Genomic DNA, 15,511 nt, shown 5'->3' on the forward strand with positions numbered 1-15,511 from the left:
TAATTCTTTATAATAATATCTGGATCTATGCATATTTATTACACTTCGTGAACCTGAAACATCATAGATTTTTTTACTTAAAGATATGGCCGGTGTAAACATTAGCAAACAAAGAACGATTAATTATACACAATGATCGAATTTGCTTTACACTTATCTATCATACTGGCAAACCTACTTTTTCAGGGACTTGAGATTTTTTGGGTATCAGGATATTGCCATTGTTCGATGTCACCATACGAGGAGGTAGTTTTGGAGGAGTATCTGACGGTGAATTTATGTCGTTTGCTGTATATAATACCGATTGCATGTTATCATCTGAAGTTTGAACACGAGAATCTGTAGTACTGACTTTATTTGATTCCTCGGAGATACTCAATACAAGAGAAGAGCTAATCGTAGCTACGGGACTTGTTGCATTTTTGTTTGAATTACTCGTTGTCCGATAATTCTGTCGATTTACAGTTGTGTTTAGTGATTGGGGTCTGCTGCAAAAAGTTGATAAAAAGAGACCCAGAGGAGCTCCGGGAGGAGTTAAATAAAGTTGATCTACACGATATTTTTGAGACTGAACCCAAATCTTTTATAACTTGAGATGAGAGTTTTTGTTGCATTCATCTTTATCTCATGATCTCAACTATTGAAATTCAGATAAGACAACTGATTAGAATCATTGAATGTAATTGTTGTCGATCAGATAATACGAGATAGATAAAAAAGAAAAAAAGGAGTTCAGGTTTTTACTTATTAATGATTAGTTGCCATGGTACGGCTTATTGTATTTCATCTCCCTTATTATTACTGTTTAAATTAGCCCATATGTATAGGGCTTCGGTTGTTTGTTTCTCCTCATAAGAATTGAAAGCTTTTTGACGGATTCTTGTGCCATTGAAATCAATTGTATGACTTGATTCTATCGAGTGTATTGCTATCACTGACTTGTTCTCAAGTTTCCTTACATCATCTGAGGACTAAGGAATGTGCTTTAAGCATTGTTTATAATCCTTCACCATCAAATTCAGTTGCCTTGATGTTTCACATACATACGCTGCATTACAATCATTACATCTGATTTCACAGACACAATTCTGTTGTTCTTCTCCTTTGTGTATTGAATCTTTAATTCTTACTAGTTTTGATCTTAGAGTATTGTTTGTTCAAAAGAATGCTCTTATATTTTGAATATTTAGGATCCTTCTGATCTCCTCTGGAATACCTTGACGATATTGGATCACCACTTTGTTAACCCATTCCTTTTTCTTTGATCCTTTTTCCACTATTAATGCTGTTTTGTTCTTCGTTCTTAACTAGAGTGAATGTAATTAAATTCATTCCTATTTCTATATCATTTGGTTCAGGGAAAAGTTTTTGAACTCTTGTGATGATCATATTTTTGGCCACTGCCACTTTAGTCGAGTGTGGATAAGCTGACTTCCTGAATGTGTTGGTTTTCGGAAAATACTTTCAAATTAAACAGTCTAGAAAAGGTAATTTGTGTTTAGGTGATTCCAACTCCTTGATGAATTTGATTCTGTCAGGAAAGTTGTTGACATGTTTAAATAGTTCGTTAAAAGTATCCAGTTTTATAATGACATAAGTTTCATCTTTGTATCTTAAACGAACTTTTTGTGGATCAGAACACATTGGGATTGCATGAATAGGTTAGTAACAATTAGCGAAACCGGTGATCCCATAGCTACACATTCTGTTTGTCTGAATAAATCTCCTCGAAAACTGAATTCAGCTGAATGTAAACATAGATCTAACGCTTTAATAATGCCTGAGATACTTGGAGGACAGCCACTTATTCAAAGTGGCTCTACATTTGTTATTCATGATATTTTCATAAGGTCCAGTATGAAGATGTTCATTCACTTATCTTTCATAATCAGAATTATTGATAACAGCAATAGTGTTTCCTTTGTCAACTCTCATAGTAACAATTTTCCTACCTTTGCGTAGCTATTTTAGAGCATACATCTATTATTAAGATAGATTAAGTGCATTCAGTTAATGTTTCAACAATGTAATTGAGATTTAAGACCTCGCTGAGTTCACAATATCAGTTGGAATATTGTTCAAGGAAGGTTCGATAATCGGAATAATTTCAAAAGACAAAAGTCGTGTTTTGTTCAAATTGAAATTAAGACTTTTTTGAAACAATGATAGTCTGTAAAACATCGTTGAGTGATCTATTTTCTACGAATATTCATACCGAGATATAACTGCAGACAACAAACCACACTTGAAAATGAAACATTATCAAACCATTATGTATATGTCATCACACAATTAATAATCGACACTTACATTTCGTTTGAATTGCCCAGTTGACTGAATTAGGAACTAACTCGTATTTATACTCTAATGAATATGACCGTAGTAAAGGAATGAACTAAAAGCGACTGTGAGGGGTTTTATCACTCATTGATCAACCAGTTAATAACTTTGAAAATACACATTTTTTGAAGTCAAACAACCATATATGAAAGTGCACACGGATCTCACATTAATACCGAAGCCACTCTACCCTTCATTGCGTTCTTCACTAAATACATAAAAACTAGTTCATAGACACATCGACTGTCCGTCTTCTGATAACCTTATGAGGACAGGAACGGAATATGATGGGTCTTACGATTGTTCTTCATAATGGTCATTTGTTTGGGATTAATGGATTATGTACAATGTGTTGTGTGTTTTGTAGTGGGGATTATGATTTCAGATAAGTGGTGTTTAGTTGGTGTGTGTATGCGTGAAGGAGTGAATGTGTCTTTGAGAAACATTTATGGAGGACACTGATTTGCATGTTCTTCTCAATCTACATGAATGGTGTTGCACACTTTGTGTACTGAACACCATGACGTTCAATCAATGACGGGGTTCAACATAATTTGTTTAGCATTTGAGATTCATCGAGCATCATAGAAAGCCATATGAACTGGTCATTCTTAAACGACATAAGATTGAAATCGGTGAGGAAGATGTGTAGGCTCGATGGATGACTGTGATTGAGTTTACCGGTTTCGAGATAATGTGGTAAAGATGCCAAAGTTATTCGGAGGCTGACAACGCTATACACAGTAACACCTACTATTATTAATCGTACCCACCAACTGAAATCAAAAGACAGAAACGGGGAGATTCGATGATATATTCGGTTGTTTATCAACATATTGTGAATCGACTGATTTAATGTGACTAGCGATTGCAGGAATTGTTGGGTACGTCGTTACTACTCGTGACCTGGTGCGGATGCATGACCGAGCGCCTTCAGCTCAATGAGTGGTAAGCATTCAATGTTGAACACCTACAGAACTATTTGTTTTGGGGATTCGCTTACTGCTACAGATCACTTCTTCCTTGTGGGGTGGTGATGACGCTACTACGTGGCCAGCCATAATTTTAAACTCATCAAATTCGCCGTTGGTAAATACTTCTGATAGTTTGTCATGTTTAACAGCGTATAGTCGTCATTCCTTACAATAATAGATCATTGTTATAAACGTAAAGATGCCGTCGTCAATTGTTATAAACGTAGAGGATACTAGTTATAACTGGAGGGGTTTCTTGTTACAACAGTCCTTTTACTTTTTACACGTATGTGGGACGTTAATTTGCCTTAGACGAACATCTACACTAGATTCCCACCCAGTGTCTATTCTACAGGACTTCAACAGAACTCAGATCAAGAACACGAGATTAGCCTGACTATAATGTCAATATATTTCACACCAAAATCCGACACAAGGAACAGTCAATCGATAAGTGTCCATCAACAAGAAACAGTCAATACATAATAAGGATAGGGGAATATATATATATATATATATATATATATATATATATAACACCTGTCATCCTATCTAATGCCTGACTCATCAAGACAACCAATCACTGTCATTCTCGCCCACACATCACCTCCCTCGCGAAGTTTGATCGTATGATTTCACTTTAGGGTCTGTTTGTTTCCGTTTCCCGAATGACCTTCGTTTAACTTCTGATTCTAGATCATTTTTTTTCATTTCAACTTGTGGTGGTGGTGGAATATCAAATGTATCACATAATACTTCGATTGGTAATGGTTTGAGTTTAGATGACTCATAAACACATTTTCTATCACGCAGTTGATTTACATGTCTAATAATTAGTGTATTTTCGACCATCACTTCATATAATACTGTACCACGTCGTTTTTTTATAAACCCAAATATCCATTTTGGCTTGCCAGGCCGGAAATCCCGTGCATAGACTGAGTCACCTACTTTGAACCCTCGAATTTTCGGGCAATTCCCTTTCTTATTTTTTTGTAGTCCACTGATTCTGTCTTTCGGGTTCAAAACATCAGAAAATGTTCTAATCGGTCGGCCAAACATTATTTCGGTTGGAGATTTCCCATCTTGACAGTTTGGAATTGGCGTACTTCTATAAGAAATGAGAAATTGTTGCAGAGCCTCTTCTATGTTGCCTTCTCCTCCCATCTTTAAGAGAGCTCGTTTAAGAATATCAACAAATTTCTCTGCCTGCCCGTTCGACTTAGGGTGATACGGTGGAGTTCTAACGTGCTCGATTCCATTCTGTTTACAGAACTCCGTAAACTCTAACGACGTGAACTGCGTTCCGTTATCTGAAACCAAAACATTAGGTGTACCAAACCTTCCAAATAATTGTCTCAGACGTAACAGTGTTTCAGACGTAGATGGTCTTCGTACCACATAAATTTCAGGCCACTTCGAGTACGAATTTACCACCACCAAAAAATATTGTCCACTTATAGGTCCAGCATAATGAACATGTAGTCGGACCCAAGGCTTTTTCGTTTCTGGCCATGGCTGGGATTCTACCTTCGGTGGATCTTTTGCACCTTCGGCACATCGCCGACATCTCAATACGTATCCTTCCACAGCCTTATCCATTAATGGCCAACAGACATAACTACGCATAAATGCCTTCATTCTGTTCATTCCCGGATGACCAATGTGAAACTGTTTAAGCACAAAAAGCTGAAGAGATTTAGGGATAACAACACGTTCACCATACATCAAACAATTATCATAAATCGATATAGACTCACGTCTCAAGAAATATTGGTGAAATTCTCGATCAGCTTTGTCCTGTTTCCAACCCTTTAAAACAGCTTCCTTTATTCTTTTAAGTAGAGGGTCACTAGTCGTGGCTTCTTTAACTGCTTCTGCCGTTACTGGTAGGATTCTGATAGCATCACAGAACACTCTTTTTATTTCCGGTTCAAGTGATATAGAAGCAACCACTATATCTTCCTCTAACTTGCGGTTATGTGGTATTACTTTTGAAGTCTGCATCTTATTTCCTTTACGGAACTTATGCTCATGATCAGCAACTTTCTGTCTACTTTTACAACATACTTGAGCATGACCATATTTACCACATTGAAAACATACTCGTTTTTTAAAGTAACAAACTTTGGCAGAATGACACTTGCCACATCGCCAACATGACGTTTTGTGTTTCACTTAATTTGGGATTTTCTGGGTGTTCGAATCTTTATTTCCATTAAAAGATTTACGTGAAGCTCTAACTCCAGCGTGTTCACTGTTCCTTTCTACGAGATTCGTGTCATGCTTCAAATTAATAATTCTTTGACACTCTTCAGATACTGATTGTAGACTGATATTAGGATTTTGTTCGACTCTCGCCAGAATCCGTGTTCTAATATCTACATCTACTGAAGATTGTAATCCACATAAAAAATAAGGCATTTGAACTAATCTGAGGACATTTCCTGTAAACGGAACCGTTCACATTCCCGGTTCACGATGCTTGCATACGTTACGTAATCGTCCTGTACTTTCTTTACGAGTTGAAGACATTGGTATCTAGTGTGCAAAATTGATGACCGTTCTCCAAATATATGAGTCAGGCATTCAACTGTTTCTTTAAACGTTATGTCGGATGGCTTTTTTGGAAGGATAAAATTACAGAATTTTTCATGTTCGGACACTCCGAGCTTTCTTGATAATAATCTCAATTTTGAACTTTCGTCCCACTCTTTACATTCATTAATAAATAAATCCTCATGGCGTTTAAACCATGCCTCAAAAGTAACTCCACTTTCTGGATCAAATCTAAATTCAGTTATTGAATTTGCAATAGAATCCAGAGTCATATTGGAATTAGACACATCAGTTCTTGAGGATATCGACATATTTTTGACTAATAATTCGATAAGAGTATTTTGCTGTTGCAATAAGGTTTTCAGATCATCCATTTTCTTGATACAAAATTCACTTTAACTGAATACGTAAGCGTAGATCCGTTTTAATCACCGTCGCCAATTGTTATAAACGTAAAGATGCCGTCGTCAATTGTTATAAACGTAGAGGATACTAGTTATAACTGGAGGGGTTTCTTGTTACAACAGTCCTTTTACTTTTTACACGTATGTGGGACGTTAATTTGCCTTAGACGAACATCTACACTAGATTCCCACCCAGTGTCTATTCTACAGGACTTCAACAGAACTCAGATCAAGAACACGAGATTAGCCTGACTATAATGTCAATATATTTCACACCAAAATCCGACACAAGGAACAGTCAATCGATAAGTGTCCATCAACAAGAAACAGTCAATACATAATAAGGATAGGGGAATATATATATATATATATATATATATATATATATAACACCTGTCATCCTATCTAATGCCTGACTCATCAAGACAACCAATCACTGTCATTCTCGCCCACACATTAATCATGAAGTACAATATATATTAATAGTGAAATAAAGTACAACAAACTTTTCGACTCCTCCTAAAATTCATCGTTTTTTTCATCATCTTTATCAGTCATCCTGACAAAGAAAAGGAAGAGTGTGCAAGTGCATTTCGAAATATATGCGTACGCGCGTAAAGACACAAAACGGCCGAGAAAAGGTAAATAAACTCCCACAAATATCGTTGCATCTTTTGTACGCTGATTTGAGAGGTCGTTAATGTGGGTCTCAAAGTACGAAGACATATGTATTATATCGTAATTCAGGTTGAAGTAAAATATCAGTTAATTGCGGTCGAGTGGAAACAGGCTTAACTGAACGCGCTGAGTTTGTAAGCCTGCTCGTGTGGGAGTTCAGATCCATGTTCATCGAAGAAAATGAAAGATTCACGAATTCCCCTGGAAGTCGAAGTGTCGCTCCATGAACAAGTTAAGCTCCAGTGCTTCAATGTCTACCTTCAGTGCATTGCGAATGCATAGTAAGACGAGTGGAACAGTGTCATTCCACTGTGAAACGATAGTAGTTGATAATGAGTTTTTTAGTTGTCGGTGAAAGCGTTCTGAGAGTCGTTTCCTTGTGGGTTGTAGGCTGTCGTTTGAAAGCGAGTGATTCCCAGTAGTGTGGCCAGACAACGTAAAGGTTCAGATTCGAACTGGCGTCCACGGTCTGTAGTGATGGTTGAAGGGCAGCCGAAATTTGCTAACCATAGTTCGACGAAGGCGCGGGCTGCTGTCTCAGCAGTAGTGTCCTTGATAGGTACTGCTTCTGACCATCGAGTGAAACGGTCTACGCAGGTTAAAAGATAAGAGTATTCATTTTAGTCTGGTGAAGGTCCCACGAAATCCAGATAAACATGGTAGAAACGAACATCAGGAGTTTTGTCCGAGCCTAAGGGACATTTGTTGTGTCTAATCACTATAGATTTTTTTGAAGCTTACACAGGAGTGTGACCAATATCTCACGTCTTTATTCATATCAGGCCAGCAAAACTGTTCTGCTATAAGCCTGATGGATGCACGCACACGTGGATCAGAATGTTTATGCAGCGTATTGAAGACGTTGCGTCGATAATGTTTCGGCACAGTTGAGCGATCCATGCCTGTAGATTTGTCACATATTAAGGTTTCCTTAACTATTCACATCTGTTTAATGCGCAGTTTGATGGTTGTTGAGGATGACTGGTGCTGAAGTTTGGTATCTTCTTTTCGAAGCTGGGCGATTCCTTTGAAACTGTTCGAAGAAGCTACCAAAATAATGATATTTTTTCGGCCTCCAGAAATCTCTTGTTCCACTAGCACAACAGTTCGCTCAAGCGACAGCGCATACGGTCAGGTAAACACATTAGGCCATAGTCCAGGCATATCTAGAACTCATACCATCGAAAGGGATGCTCCTGGTTTTTTTACACTCTATACTTTTTTTTTAAAATTATTACTTATTAACGCACGTTCACTTCTGAACAAAATTTCAGCCTTGAGAACCTTAGCCTTTCTAGCCAAGCCTTCTTTTACACTTACCACTTAAACATGAAGTTATTCAGCAGTAGCCGATTCCGAATTAAATATCCAGAACTATCGACTCTATCTCTGTGACAGAGAAACTAAGCGAGGAGGCGGTTGTCTTATATTTGCTTTGGATACCTGAACAACTAACAAAGTTGAAGATAGTATCTTGAATAGTTTACCAGAATCGATCTGGATATCAATCAACACCTTGAATCATAGTCTACTACTAGGATGTATATACAGAGCTCCTGATAGTACTGGTAATTTGAATGATCTTATCATCAATGCATTTATACATACATCTACTCTTAACTTCAGTGCTAAGATTATCACTGACGATTTCAATTATCCTGGGACTAACTGGAATATCGGTAGTTGTCAGTGAAGCAGTGATGGATTTTCGTCAATCCTTAATCTGTAATGCTGGTCACAGTGGTTTCCTACCCCAACAAGGAGTGATAACATACTTGACCTAATATTTAGTAGAAATGTCGTCTCCCTATCTGTACTAGTATGCAACAACTTTGAAAGCAATGATCATAAGATAGTGGTTTGTGCTCTCCCTATCTATCCCTCTTAGAACCGACCAATTCAAAGAACCTGCAATTATAGAGACTATAAGCATGCAGACTGGGACCTCTTGCGCTCACTGATCAAATTCTCAGACTGGGATGAATTCTTCTCATGTAATAGTCTGACAGATGCCATCAACATATTCTATTTCATTGTTAACTCTTGTCTAGACTCCTGTGCGGCAATTAAGACTTACAGGATTAGTAAACATTACGAATTATATATACCAGCTAAATATGGCATTAAAGTAAGACGCCTACAGAAACGTTATTTTAAATCTGACGACTTCATGGCAGTTACACAAATAACAATAATTTTTAACCAAATTAGAGAGAAACATAGGTGAAAAGCCATTAATGAAGAGCTATTAGCACTACGTACTAGCTCAAAAGTGCAAAACCTAATCCACATTTACAATAAACGTGCTAAATCAACTCAAAAGTTTGATATACCATGCATCCTGCATAAAAACAGTTTTATATATGACACTAAAACTATAGCAGACCTTTTCAGTGGTAATTTTGCAAATGGCTAAGAATCCATAAATGGCTCTATTTCTAGAGTTATATGCATGACTGATAACTCAATGAAATCTATCTCCTTCACATGTATGAAAATTAGTAAGGCCTTACATAACCTCAAGGTTTCGAGAGGTCATGAAGCAGACGGGATGTCATCATTTCCTTACAAAATGGTGGTCCAGATATTCCACTTCTTCTCCTTAAGCTGTTTACTCTCTCTATGGAATCAGGCACTTACCCTGACCGTTGGAATACCGAGTAAATCATACCACGTTACAAATCTCGAGATATGACTGACATGAACAACTGTCGTCCGATAAATATTACTCCAGTTATCTCTAGGATTATGGAAAAAATTATTAGTGACGAACTATCCAACTATTTATTGACTGAACAATTTATTGATGATTCGCAACATGGACTTCTTAAAAATCGATCCTGTATGACATGTCATTTTGACTTCTTTAATTTAGATTATTCTCTTCGAAGTCAAGGATATCTCGTATTGGTTCTATACCTGGACACTTTCAGGCCTTCGACATGGTCAACCATCAACTTCTCATAGGTAAACTCGCATCTTTTACGGTCCAAAACCCTTTGCTTGGTTGGTTTGTTTCCTTCCTCAGCAATCGACATCAAATAGTATCTCGTATTTAAATGTACAAGGTTTGTGTTGCATCAGCACAAAGCTTAGAAAGGTAGCACAGTGGTGCTCGAAATGGCAACTGGAGCTTAATACAGCTTAATGTGGATGGCTGTGCTTCGGTGATACATCACTCAACCTCGATCTTACCATAAATGGTGAAGTGTTATCTAGGTTACACAAAGTAGTGAACCTAAGACTAAGGTACACCTACGACATGTCGTTTACCGAACAGACAATGAAACAAACTTCAAAGTCTCAACGCCTTATAGGTTACATAACTCGGAACCTTCATGACAGCGAATCACGTATTCTATTGCACAAAGTTTGTATTCGACCTCTCCTCGAATACTGCGCGTTTATTCTTAGTAGCACGCGCATAAAGGATAAATTAAGGCTGGAATCAGTACAGACACGATTCACACTTTGCATTCTTGTGACGTGACATATAATTGTAGGTGTATTAAACTTGAGGTCTACTCTTTATGGAAGAGGAGACTCAAACTAAATCTCATCATCTTCTTCAAAATACTTAACAAACTATCCTTCACATCCAACCAGGCGATACAATATACTGAAACTTCACATGACGACATTCGTAACTCCTTGTCTTTAGCGAACCAAACATGTTCCAGATCTTTTCTCTATATGGATTACTTTATCAGTAAATTTTCTCGACTCTGGAATAATTTACCAGCATAAAATCTCTCCCATTATTTGTTCGCTTAATTGACGCACACTGCTCCTCTGAAAATGCATTAAATGCTCTAGCGCCTGTAAGTGTATCTTACTCCGCAAGTGAGATTATAGGAACTTTGAATGTATAACCACCTACTTGCTGTCACTTTACATTAACACTGTCTCCAGTAACTGTAAATACTTTGTATAATATCTAACACAAACAGTCGTAAACCTGATCGGCATATTATGGCAATCATTGTTTTGTTGTTCCGTGGTCTTTGCTTTAATCTTACTTTCCCTGGATCTAGATATTTTTCAATAACTCGTTCTGGCACTGAAAATAACCTTAAAGAAATACGTTCATAAATCCTCAGGCTATCCACTTAAGAAAAAAATTAAAAGATCCATGGTGCATTGGCTTCCCGTGATGTATTCCATATATAAACTACTTATTAATTACTAAACCAGCAAACATAAAACAATCTTAAACTTCATGTTTGTACTCTGCATTAAATGTTGCTATTTATATCAATCTGATCATGCCTGTAAGCTGGTGTGAATTCTGTAAATATTATTTTCAGAATATATATAGTATTGAATCTGCTGATCGTATCATGAAACGCAGATGTTCATTATCAGCAACTAAGACTACTATTCCAGCGCCTTTCGGTTTATGGAATAACAGTCAACCCAGACAAGTGTGAACTTGGCAAACCGGAAATAAAATTCCTTGGTCACATTATTAAGTTAGGGGATAAAGTACGTGCAATAATGGAGTGAACTGTTCCGCCCACACTCAAAGAACTAAAGGCATTTCTCGGTTTGGTTAACTTCTACCGAAGATTTATCCCGCACGTGGCAGAACGGTTACGAGTTAGTAATTAGCAAGTAACTTTCCTGTAGTGGTGATCATAGTCAACCGCAACTGGAAGCCCTCTAAAACTGAGAAAGTAGAATGTCAAAGAACACACGGAGTCGAGAATTGGAAGCAGACATGGGAAGGTTGAATAGCAACTAGAAATAACAGGAGAGGATTGTACATGACTCAGCTAGATGGACAATTGTGTTGAGTAGCCTATGCTACTTCACGAAAGGTAATAGGCGTAGGTAAGCAAGCCTTCAGTGGTATTTTCGGAGAGTATAGATTCTCACATTAGACTTCTCCTAAAACTGTAGTCTGACGGCATTCTATGTAAACAATCATGACACTCGGTCCTAATCGTTTTATTCTTTTTACTCACTGCATATGCAATGACCAAGATCTCTCTTCTTGATTTGTCTCTTACTATCATTGTCTGAATGGTAGTGTATATGATCTTGTCAGTCGATTCTCTTTAATCCTTACGTCTGATCGTATTGTCATCTAATTGCCGAATTAGGAGTGACATCATTTGGGAATAATACCTGTCACAATTATTATCATATATTCTATGCACATCCACATTTTTGAACGTAGACACAGAAAATCACATCGTTGTTGTGAAGAAGGACTGTGGTTGTAAGGCTTTCTCAACAATTTAATCGTTAAACTATTTTCTACAAGTCATTTTGCAAGGCCCAGAAAACCCTATTGAATGTTTGTTACTTGCCAATCGTCAATTAGACACTTGATCCACTGTTTGTAAGTACGTGTCAGTTTGAATGAACACAAGTTTGTTACCTCAATATCTATTCATGCTTCTAATGGTAATAAACACTAACAATCAACACTTTGACTAACATCTGGATCTTGAATTTCATTCAAATACATACAATATGTTTCTCTCAGCGTGTTTGTCCATCGAGTGTTCTGGACACCTAATTATTTATGGCGACAAACGTATTCCCAAAGCGACTTGTATCTTACACCTTGAGCATTTCCAATTCGATTTGTAACAAATTTTGAAGAATGCGACTACGAATAAACAAGCGGTTAGCAGGTTGATATCGTTCGTAGTTGAACTGATTGGTAATCTTCGACAACGTGGAGTACTGTATTATAGTAATGACAGGAACTAACTATGTTACATTATAAAAACTTGGTGACTCGCAATGGAATCAATAACGCGTTTGGTCCCATTCAGGACTCGTCAGATGTATGTGCCTGCATCCCATAGTTCTGTTTACTCCAGGACTCAAACCAACTGCATTTCGCTTCAAACACCATCGCGTCATCCACTTACATACGGAGTCCTGATAGACATCAATCTATGCAATCAAGTGAAGTTCCAATTCATTTTAGCAATGTTTCTTTGATTCTTCTCATTGATATTTCGGACTGTTACCGATCAGTCTCTTATGGGCATATGTGTCTCCTGTTATAATTGCCTCTGATTATTTATAAATCCGCATTCTTACAATCACTCAAAACTATTTTACAATCAATGTGTCATTTATTGCTTAGATTCAAATGAACATGAATCAAGCTAAATGAGAAATACCAAACAAAACCATTTTCCCATGAATATTTATTAAGTAATGGTGCATTCAATAACTGTCCAGTTAAAATCACATGATCAGAATGAAATGAACTGCGTTAAAAAGAAACCATGAAAGGGAAAGGTTCATCAATTCACTGAACACTATAAACCAATTTGAATGGATTCACTCGAAACATCATTATTCCAGATGGATTGATAGGAATTGTAAAGTTCTCTTTCAATCCCACGTCCTTGAACTTATCACCAGTGAATACATCCACTAATTCGAATTTATCTCCTGATATCGTATACATTTGTGATTTGAATTCATCCAGATTTGTGGTAAAGTTGATTGGTCCTCCATCACTTCTTGTGTAGACGCAAGCGATTGCCCAACCAACTGGACAATCATTTAATTGTCGTATCCACATCTGTATGAAAAGAAATATGAGACCAAATAAAGATATCTTGTTGACATTAAGTACATCAGCAAACGACAATTTTATTTCACCTCGTGATATTTGTTGATAGTGAGAATTCGAAAGAAAATATTGCAGAACCGAACGGTTGATGTCGTGCGATTTGGAATCTGCATACTGTTTTGGATAATTTCAGATGAACATTCATCTATATTATCAGAAAAGAATGGTCAACAGTATATCTGTGTGGTTTATATTGGGTTGTCTTCTGAAATGTATGTTGATGACTACGTCCGATTGGCGGAGCATACACTAACTGATAAAAACTTCGGAAGTCATATTATACTCTCTTACCTATTGTAGACAATCTACGTGTTCGTAAATCACAATGTCCTGATTCGGACTTTATGTGTTTGAAGTTAATCAGAAGGACAGCCATGAATTAGTCTACAGATTGAACAGTTCAATAATGATATCTCTTGCTGTGACGGTACAAGATGAGAATTCCAATCACACAACGACTAACATTGCCGTCATCATTGCAGATTTGCCTTGAAAATTAGCACAGACGTACACCTGAACTATTTCCTAACCCACTCATTCAACGCCCACAATGACTTATAAGTGGAGATAGTTATTGTGAAGTCCATTTGTTTAGTGTTACCAAAATCCGACCTTCTACTTGTTGTGTTTAAAATTATGTTGCTGAAGTGGCAACAATGTTCAGTGGGACCTCCGTTAGGTTTTCATGACTCCATCAGACAGTTACAAAATTGAAAACGCACTGATCACAATGTCATCACTGTTTATATCAGTTGTGCAACACAAAAATCACAACCTAAATAATGTGATACTGAAATGATCAACACTTCCACACAACAAACAATGTTTATTTCTATCCCGACATTGTGAAATACAAAATACTGGACCTTCAACTTACTAGTGAACAATTCTATCATCACAGTAATACACATTTATATTGAAATTATTTAATTTCAGTGGAAATATATTGTTGGGATTTCACATCAGAACCAAAAATGTCTAAGCACATTCATAGGAGAATTTAAATCTTAAAACCAGTCTTACTCAAAAACAACTATCGCTTTGCTTATGTAAAAAGAAAGTTTCGTAGTATCGTGACACGAAGAAGAGTATCTAAACACCTATGTATAAGAATTTCAATCTAATGCAATCAACTCACCTGTACATCATTTCGTGATTTGATGAATTCCGCCTGATGTCCACCTCTATCCTGATCTATCGCCAACAAATGTTTATTGCGTAACAGAGATGCACTGAATTGATCCACCTTGTCCATGTCGGTTGAGATGATTAATGGAGCAGCGAACATACACCACATACCCATATGGACTCGCTTTTGATCATTGGAAAGTCCGTTGTTTCCTAAGACCAACATGTCGGGATCGTTCCAGTGTCCTGGACCAGCCACTTTCGGTAAAACATCGTTGCGAACTTTGTATCCATCTATAATACCGATTACAGATGCCCAAGAACTAAAGGAGTTGGGCAGAGCACGAATGAGATTGCAGTTGTTCTGTAGTCGCTTCCAATCAATCAATTCAGGTTTTGCATACCATGAACCATATAAAGGATATGTACATAAAAACATCATTGGTCTACCAGTTCCATTGAGTAGTCGTGAGAACTTTTCGAAACCATCAGGCATCATGTGATCAGGACTGTTACACGAGTTCATCTTCACGTAATCCACTTCCCATTCAGCCAGAGTCTTGGCATCCAATTCGAGAAAGTCCATACTACCTGGATAACCTGCACATGTTCCAGTTCCATAACCAATAGTTATTCCGAACAGTAGATTTTTCGAATGCAAATATTGTGCAAGGTTTTTCATACCCTGAAATTACAACACATCATGGAGATTACCAAACAGAATTTGTAAATATCAAGTATTTTGTTCACGAATACAGCACTAATGAAAATAATTCATGATTCACACACACGCAGAATTCTTTCATATTGGAAGCCTTAGG

At 37.1% G+C, this 15,511-nt stretch overlaps 1 protein-coding gene across 1 annotated transcript in view; it reads right to left on the reverse strand.

The window, feature by feature from the left end:
* Smp_179260 (putative alpha-galactosidase/alpha-n-acetylgalactosamini da se) overlaps window positions 1-15,511 on the reverse strand; it is a gene marked incomplete at its 5' end in the record, with an annotated part of 21,518 nt that overhangs the window by 5,475 nt on the left and 532 nt on the right. Inside the window, 4 exons of the mRNA XM_018797893.1 lie at window positions 175-488; window positions 13,102-13,191; window positions 13,237-13,511; window positions 14,701-15,375. Of these exons, the coding sequence (XP_018652890.1) occupies window positions 175-488; window positions 13,102-13,191; window positions 13,237-13,511; window positions 14,701-15,375 (1,354 nt within the window). The remainder of the gene's footprint in view (window positions 1-174; window positions 489-13,101; window positions 13,192-13,236; window positions 13,512-14,700; window positions 15,376-15,511) is intronic.

Source organism: Schistosoma mansoni, chromosome 6 (genome assembly GCF_000237925.1).
Source record: "Schistosoma mansoni strain Puerto Rico chromosome 6, complete genome".
NCBI lineage: Eukaryota > Metazoa > Platyhelminthes > Trematoda > Strigeidida > Schistosomatidae > Schistosoma > Schistosoma mansoni.